At 41.6% G+C, this 15,618-nt stretch overlaps 4 protein-coding genes across 5 annotated transcripts; 3 read left to right on the top strand and 1 right to left on the bottom strand.

Moving 5' to 3' along the window:
- The first annotated feature begins 662 nt into the window (after nt 1-662).
- Nucleotides 663-2,698, top strand: LOC103147528 (endonuclease domain-containing 1 protein-like). Its single transcript, XM_007565910.2, has 2 exons — nt 663-1,108; nt 2,069-2,698. Exons 1-2 carry the CDS (start codon nt 803-805, stop codon nt 2,696-2,698), a joined length of 936 nt encoding a protein of 311 aa, XP_007565972.1. The 5' UTR covers nt 663-802.
- A 2,348-nt stretch (nt 2,699-5,046) lies between these two features.
- Nucleotides 5,047-6,367, top strand: LOC103147463 (endonuclease domain-containing 1 protein-like). Its single transcript, XM_007565820.2, has 2 exons — nt 5,047-5,390; nt 5,655-6,367. The coding sequence occupies exons 1-2, from the start codon at nt 5,106-5,108 to the stop codon at nt 6,243-6,245; spliced, it is 876 nt and encodes a 291-aa protein (XP_007565882.1). The 5' UTR covers nt 5,047-5,105; the 3' UTR covers nt 6,246-6,367.
- Nucleotides 6,368-7,696: 1,329 nt separating this feature from the next.
- Nucleotides 7,697-13,330, bottom strand: LOC103147462 (zinc finger protein 629). 2 transcript variants are annotated; one of them, XM_007565819.2, is made up of 5 exons: nt 12,790-13,330; nt 12,388-12,710; nt 11,170-11,465; nt 9,502-9,613; nt 7,697-9,386 (listed from the first exon to the last, which is right to left on the bottom strand). In XM_007565819.2, exons 2-5 carry the CDS (start codon nt 12,686-12,688, stop codon nt 8,365-8,367), a joined length of 1,731 nt encoding a protein of 576 aa, XP_007565881.1. In that variant the 5' UTR covers nt 12,689-12,710; nt 12,790-13,330; the 3' UTR covers nt 7,697-8,364. The 2 variants fall into 2 exon arrangements, with proteins under 2 accessions (XP_007565881.1, XP_007565880.1); XM_007565818.2 differs by having other exon boundaries at nt 13,117-13,330.
- Nucleotides 13,331-14,252: 922 nt separating this feature from the next.
- mif (macrophage migration inhibitory factor) lies at nt 14,253-15,381 on the top strand. Its single transcript, XM_007565815.2, has 3 exons — nt 14,253-14,468; nt 14,829-15,001; nt 15,088-15,381. The coding sequence occupies exons 1-3, from the start codon at nt 14,361-14,363 to the stop codon at nt 15,152-15,154; spliced, it is 348 nt and encodes a 115-aa protein (XP_007565877.1). The 5' UTR covers nt 14,253-14,360; the 3' UTR covers nt 15,155-15,381.
- The last annotated feature ends 237 nt before the right edge of the window (nt 15,382-15,618 follow it).

Genomic DNA, 15,618 nt, shown 5'->3' with positions numbered 1-15,618 from the left:
TCGCATCTATTTTCACTTCTGGGTAGGAAAGAGGAGCAAATCATTAGAAAATTGGCATAACTTTCTCCAGCTGATCAGAAACAAAACTGAAGTTATTATCTTGAACCATGTGGGGTCAGTTCACAGTTTCAGTAATTACAGCTGGAAACTAGAGATCAGGCCCAAAATCTGGGTGTACTAAGACCTGAACCCTCAAAGACACATAAAGACCACTACAAAGTCAGCCTTCTGTCACCTGAAGAACATTTTTAGGATTAAAGAATTAATGTCAAAGGTCTTAAAAAAATCTCTTCATCCATATTTCATATTTCTAATTCTTCAAAGTTAGCTTTGGATATTCATGCCATTAAAACCTTCAGATAAAATAGAGTAAAACGAAACAGCAACAACCTGTAGAGCAGTCAAACAGAAACTGAGCTGTCAGTTCCTGTGACTGTTACCACATTTTTATTTAATCTTGTTTTCATCTTTGTTGAAGCATGTCGTTTCTGTACACACTCGACGAAGCTTTTTCATGGGAAGCCATCTAATTTCTGCACATGACTAAACCGCAATTTCTGTTCCTATGACCGTCGGATTTGAAATTACGTAAAAGTGGAACTTTCCTTGAACTCTGCCGGTCAGCTGGGAAGTTGTGTAGAAAATAGGTGTTGTTCAAAATGCAATCATCAACGTTTCAGCTCTATATAAAGCCTCTGTCTGAGAGAGACATTAATTTAAAGCTTTCGAAGAGGAAGCGTATCGGCGGATCGTCCATCTCTCTCCAACAGATCCGTCTCATTTGACCTGATTGTTCCACAGGATGTCTCAGAGGAACCTCCTGTCGTCCTCCACAGCAGCCCTGCTCTTCCTCCTGCCCTGGTTTGGTGGTCTGACTGTCGGAGAGGTCAGCAACAACTTCCATGAGTGCCTTGACTTCTTCTATAAAAGAACTCCTCCAAGGGGTCTTGAGAAAGCAGAGTACCAGCCAATATGCCAGCGCTACAAGAACAAATATCACTTTGCCAGCCTGTATCGCCGTCAGCATCGGGCTCCTTTGTTCTCCGCCTACAAACTGAGTCCTGCGGACGGGAGGCGACCTAAAAACATTTGGATGTATGAACCACAGGTATGTAAAATAAGTAAGACTGTACTTTAAAGAAGCAGTCCTTTATTCTTAAAAAATATTCATTAAAATGTTATGAATGCTGCTGTTTATAAATGTTGAGATTTAAATCATTTTAAATCATAAAAAAGGTAACTGAGCTCTAGCAGAAGTTACTCAGACTTATATTTTTGAAAAACTATTACAAGTTTATATTTTTAAGACTAACATCTTTACGAAGCAATACTTATTTGACTTGTGGATACTCTGCTGACGTTGAGTTACTTCAAGGATGAACAAATAAAATTAGCTAAAATGTTAAAACGTTTGATTTTACAGCACACTTTGTTGTTCTGCTGTTATTTTGTATCTGTTAAACCATTTGTGTCGTTTGGAGACCAAATAGTAGATATTGTCACAAGAACTACTTTACACTGTTCTAACACATTACCTAACGAAGGTAGTAGTTTTGGAAATGAGTTTTTATTTTACTTGAATCAGTTATTTTTTATTTTTATTTTATTATTCTAAGTACCAGACACAACAATTCATTTTGCACTTTGCCTGTATGATTGTTACATTTTCACAAATCGACTTAAGCAGACCTACTCAAGTATTCAGTATTTAAGTAACGTTCTTACTTAAATACATATTTAATATAAAAAAAGAAAAATTTTTACATTCTTGAGTAATTTTATTTTTTAATCAACTCCTTGTTACTTCTACTTGAGTAGAAATATATTGAAGTTATGCGACTCTTACATCAGCATAATTTCTGGCTATTTCTACCCAGATGCCTCGTTCAAACATAGATTACGTTTTCAAAAACATTTTGCATGTGAAATGATTCATACTTAACATTTAATGTGAAAAAAAAAACCAACTGAATATTTCCTAAACAATGTTTGTGCCTAAGATCAGAGTGTAAAATGAATCAGATAATTAATTGAATTAATCGTTAAATCATTGATGTTCTGTTTGCAGTTGACGTTTTCCGGTGCCAGTCCTGAAATGAGACGTTTTAATAAAATCGTTGACCAGAACGTGATTGAAAGCCAAGCGGTCCTCCAAGACTACAGGAACTCCAACTTCTCCAAAGGACACCTCTGTCCCAGTTTGCACCAGGGGACGATGGAAGACAGAAAATCCACCTTTACTCTGACAAACATAGTGCCTCAGCAGATCGGCTCCAACTCTGGCCCATGGAGCACACTGGAGAACGAGGTGTTGGAGAGGTACAAGAACTTCTGCATCGGGGAAATGTACGTAATCACTGGTGCCATGCCTTACGAATCAGAGACGCGCTGGATCAACAACAGAGTGTCTGTTCCTGAGTACATGTGGTCTGCTTACTGCTGCCCCAAATTCAAAGCGAACCTCCCCACGGGGATGAAGCAGCTCTTTCCTACATATGCTGCAGTGGGAAGAAATGATCCCAGCAGCGGACAGGAGATTGTGCCTGTTAACAATACAGTGAAGCCTTCTATACGAGGCTATGATGTGAGGCAGATGACCTTGCAGACTTTGGAGGGCATCCTGTCTCAGAGGCTGGATGTGTTTGTCACCCTGTTTGATGAGAAATGTCAAAACCCTTATATAAAATCCTTTATATGAGGGTTTTATTACTTGCTGTTTTTTTTCTTCTATAAATTATTCTCTGTTTTACAACAATGTTTCATTAATTAAAAGTGCAGCACAAATAAACTTGAATTGCCTTACACCCCTTTCTGTTGACTTCTTTATGACGAGACTGGATGCTCCATGTATCCGTCCAATTAAAGCCGACTGACGTTTTTCCACCGGTTGGAATGTATTCATGATAGAACAAAACTTTCTTCTACTTTTGAAAATAAAAGATAAATCTTGTTGTGAATTATTCCTATATAAATTAACTGAATTTAATTATATTTTAAAATGACCAAATGCTGAAAATTACTGTTATTGACAGAAGAACTAAGCAGAGGTCGGCGCTTTGTTCACATTTAACATAAACATGAATTAACAGTTTGAATGACAAAACTCTGCTGTTTGGACATGCAGCAGATTAACATTATACGCCGTTATGGTTCTGATCTGAAGTAACAGATGTTTATAAACGTTTAATAAGCAAGTGCAATTTTTCAGATCTGGTTTCGGATGGAAAACAGAGAAATGATATGAAGTTTACAATTGCACAATTAAACAATGACTTCAAAAGCTTGAAGTCATTGTTGGGGTTTTTAAAATTAGCTCAAGACCTGTAAAGAACCAGGCACAAGACCAATGAGGTTTTTATGCCTTCCTTTGCAAAGGGAGAGATCCACAACCTCTAACCCGCTCGGGATCAAAGATTGGTGAGCTCTGCTCAACTCTGCTTGGGAAATTGCTTTAATTATGATGACCTTCTTCAGTGGAACAGTGCTGAGATAACAGAACAGACGGACCCCCTTGAGTGGGAAATTACATCATAGATACAGAAAGAACCGTAACCCTTGTGCATGCGAGGACTGAGTCAAACTTACAGTTTTACATGTGTGGGGTCGGTTGGACCCCATTTCTAAACACAAGGGTTAAAAAAACAATTGATCAGAGCCAGATAGGCAACCGAACATACCGAGATAAAACACTCAAATAAAATGACAAAACAATGATTAGTTTTTACCCAACATCCATATCTTAACTTCAGCTTGTAATCTAAGAGCTAAGGCCCAAAACCTATTGTTTGTACTGAGTTTTAGATCTTATTCCTCCATCCATTTTCTTACACGCTTAACCCATTGGGGTTGGAAGGGATGCTGGTGCAGGTACACCTTGGACAGGTCGCCAGTCCATTGCAGGGCAACACAGAGACAGACAGGAGAAAACAACCATGCAAACACACACACTCAAACCTAGGGAGAATTTAGAGAGACCAATTAACCTGACAGTCATGTTTTTGGACTGTGGGAAGAAGCCGGAGTACCCAGAGAGAACCCACCATGCACAGAGAGAACATGCAAACTTCATGCAGAATTGAACCCATGACTTTCTTGCTGCAAGGCAACTGTGCTACCAACTGCGTCACTATCTAAGCTTATCTAACTTCTAATAAGCTTATCTAACTTCTAATAAGCTTATCTAACTTCTAATAAGAAGTTAGATAAGCTGATAAAAAAAAAAGGTTAGACCTCATTTTAATATTTCCGTCTTGAGAGCAATTTGCATTTGCATGTTTTCACTCAGCCGTGTCATAATGTTTCTGCTATCTACAGTGGCCCATATCTCCACTGTGGTTTCTAAGACGATCTCTAAAATCAGGCGTAGACTACAAAAAAAGGAAGCTTTCACACTGCAGTGTTGAAAGAAAAAAAAAATTACCCAACAGTCTCTGTGCTGCATGAACGTATACTTTATACCTGTAATCATCAAAAAACCCATAAAAGGCAGAGTATAAATCTCATAATGAGTCTGCTGCTGCGTCACCTCCTCCTCCACAAAATGGAGGTTTAAGCTCCGCCAGAATGAACTTTAACATTTTTAAAGTTCATTTTTAAAAAAGCAATTTTAAGCTGTTTTCTACCTAGAAACAACAAACTAAAGTCCACCAGCTGACTGAGCCAAATTACTCATCAGTAATTGTAACAATCAGTAAATGTTTTGCTGTAACAGCTGATTGTTAGAGAATTGATCACATCTCAACAAGTTTTTAAGAGTTAAATAGACGGTAAATAGACTACGATTTTTTCAAATTGAAACTTTATCTGCAGTTTGCTAATTACTTGCACTCTTTTGCAAAGTTCAACATGTGTTGCTGCTTTACTCGTGTTGAAGAAGCCCACGTGCGTTTTGCAAGAAATGTGACTGAATAACACATGTTAATACATTTCCATTTTTACATAAAAATTATGTGAAAATGTTGCAACCGCTGTTTTATCAAGCCACAAGCCACTTCCTCTATTTTCAGGTAGTATTTAACCAAGAGCTCTCCATCTCTTGCACATATTTTCCTTTGCTTCACACGAAGTGCAGCTCTGCTATCTTGCTCCAAAGGACTGGAAGAAAGATGCTGCCGAACGGAGCTCTGTTTCTTCTCCTAACCTGCTTTTCTGGCCTGGTTTATGGCGAGGTTGCTGCAAACTTTAACAATTGCCTCCAATTCTTCTACAGAAACGAACCACCCAAGGGCATCACCGGATCAGATTATCGGCATATCTGCCAGTTGTACCATAACGCCTATCGCTTTGCCACCCTGTACGACATAAAGTATCGGACACCGCTGTACTCTGCCTATAAACTCCACAGTCCAGATGGGAAGAGACCTCGTCCTGATTGGATGATTGAGCCTCAGGTAAGACCTGATGTCCAAAATGTTTTTCATTCCCAGGAAATAGCTGGGAATTAAAAATAATATGTTATACTAGAAAAAGCCTCATGTAGTTTTTAATGTTTTTATTCCATTAACATTTGGTCGTTTTTGCTATTTTGATAAACAGTGTAAGTAATGATTAAATGAATTTTGCTTATCATTTTTTAAATGACCTGTCTTTATTTTTTATTTATCCTTCCTTCTTTTTTCTCTGTTTCTTTTCTTCTTTCTTTCTGTATATTTCAGTTGGCAAACAGCAAAGGTGACAAAAGTATGAAGTACATCAAAAACCCAGACCAAAACGTGAAGGAGAGCCAGGCCGTGAATGATGACTACACAAACTCCGGCTTCACCAGAGGCCATCTCGCCCCCAGCAGCCATCAAGCGACAAAGGATGATCGGACGGCCACTTTCACCCTGACAAACATCGTTCCTCAAGCAGCTATCTCCAATAACCAGGAGTGGAACAAGTTTGAACAGAATCTGTCGGCCAGATTTAAAAATGTCTGCAAAGATAAATTGTATGTAGTTACCGGGATCATCCCTTATCAGTCAGGAGAGCACAAAATCAAAGACCGGGTGTTCATTCCTGAGTACATATGGTCTGCTTACTGCTGCAACGACAATAACGTTGGAAAGGATCAGGGAAAATACTTCCCCACTTATGCTGCTGTGGGAAGAAATGATCCCAACAGCGGAGACGACGTGGTGAAGAAAAGTCCCAAAAATTCAGGCTATGATGTTAGGGAGATGCCCTTAGAGGAACTGGAGGCGATCCTGAAAAAGAGGCTAAACATGAACATAACTCTGTTCGATGGGCACTGTGGAGCTAAGTAGCACGTGAAAAGCTGCAGTTATCCCAGAACAAAAGTTATATGTGGAGCATCTTTACTGATGGAAAATGATGATTTTTCAAAGTAATCTTTCACAAACTTTTAATAAAGCATTTCTTGGCATGAACTGGAGTCTTTATTTCAGTTGATGAAAACAAAAATCAGTCATTTATAAAATAATTACAATATAATATTAATATAAAACTTGGTGCATTCAAGCTTCCATTTTCAGTTCAGTTCATTTATATTCCTGTTAATACCATCTGTCAGCCCTGTGGATTTTTAGAATAAATTTTGTGCAAAGCTACTTGCAAAGCTGCACATATGGATACGGAGCTAGAAGGTTATGATTTCATAATTTTGTCTCCATGCTCTGAAGAAATCATCTGAAATTGATACAAGGATTACAAAGAAAAAAGAGAAGAAGCTGAAAGAGTTTAAAGTGCAACTCACATCGAACAGATATTTCACAGGAGAAAATGGATTGGCATTTTTTAACCCACATGTTGCTTCAAACTTTTGTGTGTGCATAAGAAAATAAATGAACAAATAAATAAAGTAAATAAATTAATGTTGTGGACTATGGTGTACCAGGCCTCTCGCCTAATGACTGCTGGATGTGGACGGACTTTTTCTTTCCAAACATCAATAGTAGTTTTCAACTATTTTTTTTTATGTCATGTCAACTTAAGTGTTTACCTGCAGACACATCTGAAATTCTTTAATTTATGTCTTAGAACTTGAAAGAATAAAACATAAGTTTCTTCATGTTTCTCGTGAAGGAAAATAGTCCATCTCTGAACAGAGTGGAAGCTGTGGTTGTTGGTTGCAAAAAGTTTCTTGATAAGATCAAGAAACTGATCTTATGACTCTACTGAAAAGAAGAGTGGCTGTATTTGGTCACTAGTATTTTTTTCAATGTCAGAAATGTTTATTGGAATGTTTGTTTGCCATTTCTCACCTAAACAGATGAAAATAAAAAACGATATAGGAAAATGTGTTGCTTAGTTGTGCAGTAATTGAGCGCAGATGCTTACACGCATTTCAGGTTTGTTAACCTTTTTGGATTAGTTATCTTTTTACTTTTTTCAATAAAAAAAAATTAGGTTCTTTAATTTTTATGCCATGCAATTCACATAAACAATAAAGCAGGGAAATGAAGTGGTGACATTAGAATGCAGCATAATTTAATAGATGAAGGTTTTATCATAAAACGAGGGAAACCACCTATTTTGGTTGATCATCCGGGGCACCCTGCACACTCTCGACTAAAAATGTCGCCACAGAGAGCAGTAGGAAATGACAAAGTGGCGCCACCTAATGGACAAACGTGTTCATCTCATCTAGCTCAGCTTCTGAACTTCAGCTTTTGATTCTACCGGCTATGCAGCGCCCTCTACAGGCTCTCCTCATCATCTCATTATGAACCTTAAAATAAAGCCAGGCGTGCGATGGTTTAGGATGAATCGAAATGTTTAATTTTGTAACAGAGAGCAAAACACAAAGATACAAAATACAAAGCTTACAAAACTGTCAGTTGTATTGGTAGGAAGAGAACGGGGCTTTAGTACAAGTGAATTATTGCTAGAAAATAAGAAAAATTCACAATGTAGTCTTGCTCATAAATAAGTTCAGGTTTTACACGTTTCCACAGAAAATGGCAGAAGCTTTATTTTTCCTGGAACAAAATGAGTGTTAGTGTTGATTTCTTGCCAGCAAAAATCACCCACATGTGCACTTGTAACCTCAAAGATAACCATCGTCACATTCGTCAGCTGACTTCTACGACAGAGTACCAGGGGCACGCTAAGAAAGTATGAATATTACAAGAATAAAGTCAGAATATTGTGAGAATAAAGTCACAGTATTGTGAGAATAAATAATGTTACGGGAATAAAGTCGTACAAGTGGAATCAATACGAGAATAAAGCCATAACATTCCAACTTTATTCTCATATTGTTACAACTTAATTCTCAAAATATCCCGTAATATTATGACTTTATTCTCACATTATTTGATTAAGTTTTATTCGTGTAATTTTTTTTTTTCCTTAGCATGACCCCAATACTCCGTGGTAAACCTCAACTTTCTCCAGAGTTTCTCAGTTCTTCACGAGGCGTTTCTAGAAGCACTGATGGTTCTTCAGCTGCTCGATGTCAAAGAAGCTCCTCCCACAGTTGGAGCACTGCAGCGGCGTCTTCTCGCTGCTGTGTATCAGCTGATGTCTCTTTAAATACTCCACGCGGCTGAAGCGCTTCCCGCAGGCCTCGCAGCCGTATGGACGTTCCCCCGTGTGGATCCGCTGGTGCCGCTCCAGGTTGCCAAGGCGACTGAAGCAGCGCCCACACTGCGGGCAGCGGTGCGGTCTCTCGCCCGTGTGCACCAGGTGATGGCGCTCCAGCGAGCGCGAGTGCGTGAAGCGTTTCCCGCAGATCTCGCAGCAGTGCGGCCGCTCGGCGGCGCAGGCGCACTCGTGGTTCTTGAGGGCCCAGGCGTGGCTGAAGGTGTTGCCACAGTGGGCGCAGGGGAAGAGGCCCACCTCCTCTCCGCTGCCCTGCAAATGGGCGCCGCCTAGTGGACAGGGATGCTCGTCTAGCTCCGCCTCCGAAGTGAAGCCTCCTCCACACTGTGGACAGAAGTGCAGCAGATCTCCTCCGCCCTCCTCCTCTCCGCTCTCCTCCACGCTGCCAGGAGCGGACGGATGGGGCAGCTGTTCTGGCTCTGCCTGCTCCACAGCGCCCTCTGCAGGCGTTACAGCGGCACAGTCGACCTCTCTCAGCTTCTTCGACCAGCCTAGCTTCAGCTCCGCTCCGTCAACGCCTCCAGCCCTCGCAGGGTCCTTCACTCTGGCTTCCTCCCTCTGCAGAGCAGGAGGCGGAGGATCCAGCTCTCCCTCCTGCTCCAGCCCGTCCAGTCCGATGTACTTCGGCGCCACGCTCCTCTCGCTGCCTTGCACCACCTCTGCGTCACGCTGTGACGCCGACCTGGACGCCTGCTCACGGCCTCTCTCAGCTCTCAGCGCAGACTCCAGGCCTCGAAGCTCGTCCATCGTCATGCCCCCGTCTGCCGGTTCGGAGCGTTTCAGGGCCCAGTCCTCCTCTTCCTCTACTTTCTGATGAAGAGTTGAGGGGCAATCTGAAAGGCCTTCAGGACAGACACAGAGCGAGGGAGAAGAGCGGTTGTGTGAGGAATGATTTTCACTTTCTTTTAAGATTTTCTATCTTGCCCTGCCTCAGTCGGAGCGTCCGGGGCTCATTACCTTCACTCTGGGGTTTGGAGCCAGTGAGGAGGTTCTGGTTGGGCGGATTCATCTTCAACGCCTCCTTTATGAGCCTCAGAGACGCAGGCTGATAGCCCTCCGTTTGAGAAAACTGCAGAGTTAGAAAGCAAACAGCTGAGTCATGGAGAGAGAGTTTATAAATCAGATCAAATTGTTCACATTCAACATTCACAATGTCGAAATATCAAATATGGTGCTGCTGTTTGGAACTACACCAAAATGGAAGATCTCATTTCTGTCTTTTTTATTTTTTAACTTCAGTTCAGTTTTTTAAACATTTTCAATATAACCCAATTAATCAAGACAAATAAATGGGTTTACTACTAACAGACAATCTATGCTTTGATTCTTGTTCTTAATGATCAGATGAAAGCCAAGCTATGGCTGCCGTTTAGTTAAATTTGCTTTAGGACATAATGTATCATCAGAGGTTTGAAAGGGACAGAACGCATTAGACAAACTGGAAGAATTAACTCACCTAAATAACAGCAAACCTTAAACTCATGTCATACAGTCTGAAATACACCAAAAATGAAAAGTGGATGGTTTCTGGGGAGCAACAACTTCATATAATTTAAAAAAGAAAACAAGAAAAGTTCATCCCTGAGAAGAGGAGAAATAGACTAAGCATCACAATAAGCATCTACTTCTGTCATTGGTGTAGTGATGCAGTTTGTTTTTAAACGGTTGTTAGTGGAAATACACAGTGAAAAATTAATTATTCAAGTATAAAATGGCTTCTAAATTTAAGAGCAGGAGAAGCATCAGCTTTACACGTACAGGCCTTCTGAAAAGAGGAGGATAAAAAAAAAATAAAAATAAAGTCTGAAAAGTGTGGCATGGATTTTTATTCACCTACCTTGTGTCAGTGTTTTATAGATCCACCTGTTGCAGTAATTACAGTGCAGCACAGTCTTGGTGTTTATGTCTCCCAGTTTTGCACTCTTTGTTCATTTTTCTTGTAAACTGTCTCTTGCTCAGTCAGACTGGATGGAGAGCCTCTCTTTATATTAATTTTCAGATCTTAGCATGGCAGTGACAATTATTTCATGCGGATGAACTCTAGAGGCAATCAGTTCCACTGGGTTTTATTTAGGGGCAGCAGAGTAGCTTAATTCATGCGTCATGTAAAAGCTTGTAGTCGTGACAAAAGGCAATGGAAATTCATCACTTAAAATGTCATCTCTATTCCATGCTAACTTCTTCATTTATCAGCTGCCAGTTTGTGATTGTGCGATGGATTTTTATCTCTTTGGTGCATTTATTTTTTTTTTGCTCAACACTGTAAGACTAAGCTCAGATGAAAACATACCACTTGGTTATGTGTTTGCATAGCAAAACGCTTCATACTGCTGCCAGAATTATTATAAAAAGCTTTGCTGTACTTGAGAGTTGAAGATTTCCACTCAAGAGGGAAGTCTAGCAGCTTAAAAAAAATCAAAAAATCAAATCAACAGCGTTCTCTTTATCGCCAACATCTCTGCTATGATTTGTTGGTGGAGAGATGCAAGCGAACCTCTCATCACCTCTCCTCATTATCTCTCCGTCAACATTCCTACTCGGTCTACGTGAAGCTGCCGAGCAACACGGTGATGCTGTGCCACCTTCTCCTCCTACTCCTCCGCCGAGAAAGCCCGTCTCCCTCACCTCCTCTTTGATGTTGGCGTTCTCCTCCCCCTCGCCGCTGAGGCTGCCCTCCCCGTCCTCGTCATCCTCCATCTCTCCCTCGTCTTCCTCATCCCGGGGGAACTGGACGAGGTACGCCTCCCTGGCCTCCTTCCCCCCTCTTCCTCCTGCTCCCATTACTAAGCCTAAAGCCCCTCCAGCTCCTCCTCCCCCATCACCACCTCCTCCTCCTCCTCCTCCTCCTCCTCCTTCCTCCCACACACCTCCAGGCCATCCTTTGCCGTGGACCGCTGCTGGGACCTTTTTCAGCTTGCCTCCTGCAGAGAGGGGAGGGCAGCAGAGGAAGGTGTGGAGACAGAGGGCACAGGGAGACAGACGATGAAATATGAGGGGGAGAGAGACGAGTGGGAGGAGATGATTGGAAGGCAAAAAATGAAGGATGAAGGAGAGACGAGGGGAAAGACGTGGAGGAGGAAGATGGGGAAAGGAATCAAACAGAGGTTGGGGTGAAGGAGAGAAGAAATCAACCAGGGGGAGGAGTAAGCATGATGAACAAGTGAGGAGAGGGGGCGTAGAAGGACACACAGGAGAGGGGGAAGGAGCGGAAAAAAAAAAAAAAACATGTGACAGAAATGACAGAGGAGAGGACGAAGCGGAGTTGTTGAGAAGGAGGTGACATGTTGAAGGAGAGGATGAAAAGTGGAAAAAAAAAGAGAAGAGAAGTTGAGTGTGTAATTATGGAGGGCGGTGGAGAGAGAAGCAGGAGAGGAAAGGAGGCGGGGGAGTATATATGTGTGTGTGTGTGTGTGTGTGTGTGTGTGTGTGTAACGTGATCAAGGAAAGAAACAGAGCAGGAGGAGGAGGAGATGGGGGGAGGAGAGCGGAAGGAGGAGCAGGAATGGGAGGGGGGAGACAGAAGGAGAGGAGCAAGGCAGGAAGGGAGGGCGCAGAAGGAAAGAGGAGTGGGAGGGCCAGAATGCAGTGCAAAGAGAGGAGAGGAGAGGGGGAGGCGAAGGATGGAGGGAAAGATCATGAAGAGGAGGCGGAGGAGGAAGGGAGAGAGATCAGCTCTAGCCAGATGGTTTCCAACAAAACAAGAGTGTCAGTGTCTGCAGAGCAAGATTAAAGCTTTTTTTCCCCCCACTTAAAACACACAAATGCAGATACATCTTTGATGGAAATAACAGACATGCGAGTCACTGTGGTAAAGTCTTCAACCACTCACATCAAAATACTTACGGGCAACGTCAACTTTCCGCTTCAGCCGCCCTCCCACCTCCTCGCCTGCATTCGGGCCGGCGTTGCGGCGGCTGGCCGCCCAGCCCATCCCGTACTTGCGCTCCGTCCTCAGCTTGCTCTCGGTGAGCTTGAGCCGCAGCTTGAGAGCCTCGTTCTCCTTCCTGTTGAGGGACAGCTCCACCAGATAGTCGTTCACGGTCTCCTGGAAGAGCTTGCTGATCTCGCACACCGACGCGCGGATCAGGCTATCCATGACGGCCGTCAGATGCGTCTCAAAGGCGCTCACCGACTCCTCCATCATCTTGACTCGGCGAGCTGTGGATCTGATCAACACTCGGCATTAATTAACTGATGACTGCGTTAACAAAGGTTTACAAACTGGATCCTGGAAGTTGATCATACCTAATCGATTACAGATGTAGGGAATCACCTCGGTAGCCGTTAATTTAAGTTAGCTAGCTGCTGCTATATTTTAATCAACTGTTCAATCTCAGAGGACTCAGTATATATGTACTTACCACACCTGTAGCAATTTAATTACACTATAGCCCCTCCATTCAGCCCTTTATAACCGTAACCACGGTGATATATCAGTTTAATTCACACCAAACGAAAAATCTTCGTCAATTTCGCTTGTTAGTAAACTCTCTAACATGTCAGAATGTTTAAGTGGAACGCAGGAGGGTTTCCAGTGCTAGCATCAAGGCTAGTTTAGCTCTTCATACGCACCTTCTGCAGACGATACCCAAGTTTTAACTTAGCAGACGTAAAATTAAAACACACAGTGTGGTTTTACAGGTTTCACTAGGCGAGTAAGTCATGGGAAGCGGTTACAAAAGGAAGCGCAATCCAACTTTCAGCCCTCTCCTTCTCCCTGCCTCCTGCTGCTGCTGCTGCTGACACTGTTTTCCTCCTCGGCTCCCTCAGCACTGCTTATGATGCCTGCCCACTACCGTAATTACTCTACTATGACGTTCAGGCGCAACTTAAAAATGCTCATCCTCAATTTGTGCTGAAATGCTTTTAATTGCAGGACAGTTGGTGTCCATTAACACATGGTCTTATCTCAGAAAATAATTTATTATGAAATCAGGCACAAACACGGGTTTCTTATTATTTACTTAGTCTTTAATTCTATATGACGCACCAGACTAACTAACTAACTAACTAACTAACTAACTAACTAACTAACTAACTAACTAACTAACTAACTAACTAACTAACTGTTAAATTGAAAATCGGGACATTATGGGTAAAGTTTCTTAAATTGACTCGACAACCCACCCAGGTGGTTAAATAGAATATTTATTGAACCTGGCATCTTGCCTAAAATAGATAACGAACACGTTGGAGCCACGCAAAAATAATCGTCTTGTTCTCGATTTTAAAGGCAATAAGTGTAGAAAGAATGAAAACAAACATATTAAGCAATTAAAATTATATTAAAATTTTATAATTTTAAAGGTAGGTAAATGTGAAAATAAATGTAAATGCTTGCAGTGACAAACAGATTAACTTTTTGAATGAAAGTCTGCGAAAACCAAGGCATATGAACATCCTCTTGCTGTGACTTTGTAGCAAACGTTCAAGATTAAAAACAATTTTGTTCTGTTATATTTGGAGATTATTGAGAGAGTATGAAATTAGTTGGTTAGTTTATTTGTCGTCTATTTTCAAGGATCTGTTTAAAATATTTATTTTTGTCCGCTCCATCATATAAACATTTTTACAACAATAAATAAATTATGCAAGACAAACACCAGAATGAACCGAAATACGTTCACGTCACTCCCTCTTGGAGTGATAGGTCTTCCAGGATGATAGGAGGCGCTATGAACGATTTCTGACGTTGTTGCCGGCCGAAACTACAAAAGAGAAAGAGGAAATAATCTTCTCTTCTTCCTTGTGTGAGCAGAAGGAGAGGGACACATCTGCAGCAGCCCCAGCAGTGGAGAAAATACACGACAATAATCATGCCGATGCTCGTGGTGAACACCAACGTGGCTAAAAGCGACGTCCCTGCGGCTCTGCTGTCCGAAGCCACGGAGGACCTGGCCAAGGCGATAGGCAAACCCGTGCAGGTAGGCCTGGGGTCACTCGGTTCTGCAGAATCAATGTGGACCTCGTGTTGTTCATATGGATCAGTTTTATTTGTGCTGTTATGATCATTTCATGTTTCAAATTTACTGAAATACAGTTGCATTTAATCTGCTATGAGAGCAGATCCTTGTGAAACTACGTAAACATGGCCTGGACTGAGCGTTGATGAATAATAAACCTAAGAGGACGATTTATTTGTGGCAACTTTAATAAAGTAAAAGTACAAAGACGTCAACGGGACCAAAATGGATATCCTAAATTTTTAACAAGTTAACTTTTTTGTATCTGACTGGATTTTTTCTTTTTTTTTTCCTGTTTTGCGTTTGTCTTACATGTACCAGTACATTGCTGTGCACATCAACCCTGACCAAATGATGATGTTTGGAGGAAAGGGAGACCCCTGCGCCCTCTGTTCCCTCCACAGCATCGGCAAGATCGGCGGCTCTCACAACAAGCAGTATTCAAAACTGCTGTGCGGACTGCTCAACAAACACCTGAGCATAGCGCCTGACAGGTAATGAATACACAACGGCTGCTTCATGGGACATGTAACGCTGAGATCAACTCTTGTTAACTTGTTTCTCCCTGTGTCTGTCTCAGGATTTACATTAACTTTGTGGACATGGATGCAGCCAATGTGGGCTGGAACAATACTACCTTTGGCTGACATGGAGGTCAACTTTCTAAAACAGAAGATCATTCCAGCTTTTTCCTACTTTACATAGTCAAAAGCGATGCAATGGATAATAAAGGCAGTCAGAGGTACAGACTAGAACAGTCAGAACACTGTGGAGCTTGTCCAAGAAGCACTTAACCTGACTCTTTTGCTTTGCACTATTCCTTTTCCATTCAAAAATAAATAAATAAAAATCCTGTGGGTCATGGATGAAGCCATGTTTTCTTTGGTTGTCTTATTACTTGCAAAAAGTTAATGTGTTTAAGCTAGTTTAATCTTTTTTGGCACAACACAGACACTGTAGAATCACAAGAAGAGAAGAACACCAACAAAAAGTACTGTTGAGATGAAAAAATAGGCATACATCACAGATTAAAAATTCAGACAAAAAATATATGCAAACATACTAAATTCCACGGTTAAAATAAAGGACTAAGCCATACATGATAAATGTA

Source organism: Poecilia formosa, unplaced genomic scaffold, assembly GCF_000485575.1.
Source record: "Poecilia formosa unplaced genomic scaffold, Poecilia_formosa-5.1.2 Scaffold183, whole genome shotgun sequence".
NCBI classification, from domain to species: Eukaryota; Metazoa; Chordata; class Actinopteri; order Cyprinodontiformes; family Poeciliidae; genus Poecilia; species Poecilia formosa.
The sequence above is the reverse complement of the archived record's forward strand: the minus strand, read 5'-3'. Positions and strand labels throughout refer to the sequence as shown.

Coding starts and splice junctions, on each gene's coding strand:
- LOC103147528 (XM_007565910.2), top strand. CDS start 803: ATGTCTCAGAGGAACCTCCTGTCGTCCTCCACAGCAGCCCTGCTCTTC. Junction 1,109..2,068: donor TTTGGATGTATGAACCACAG/GTATGTAAAATA, acceptor TTCTGTTTGCAG/TTGACGTTTTCCGGTGCCAG.
- LOC103147463 (XM_007565820.2), top strand. CDS start 5,106: ATGCTGCCGAACGGAGCTCTGTTTCTTCTCCTAACCTGCTTTTCTGGC. Junction 5,391..5,654: donor ATTGGATGATTGAGCCTCAG/GTAAGACCTGAT, acceptor TGTATATTTCAG/TTGGCAAACAGCAAAGGTGA.
- LOC103147462 (XM_007565819.2), bottom strand. CDS start 12,688: ATGATGGAGGAGTCGGTGAGCGCCTTTGAGACGCATCTGACGGCCGTC. Junction 11,466..12,387: donor GCGGAAAGTTGACGTTGCCC/GTAAGTATTTTG, acceptor CCCTCTCTGCAG/GAGGCAAGCTGAAAAAGGTC. Junction 9,614..11,169: donor ACGCCAACATCAAAGAGGAG/GTGAGGGAGACG, acceptor CTAACTCTGCAG/TTTTCTCAAACGGAGGGCTA.
- mif (XM_007565815.2), top strand. CDS start 14,361: ATGCCGATGCTCGTGGTGAACACCAACGTGGCTAAAAGCGACGTCCCT. Junction 14,469..14,828: donor CGATAGGCAAACCCGTGCAG/GTAGGCCTGGGG, acceptor TACATGTACCAG/TACATTGCTGTGCACATCAA. Junction 15,002..15,087: donor CTGAGCATAGCGCCTGACAG/GTAATGAATACA, acceptor TGTCTGTCTCAG/GATTTACATTAACTTTGTGG.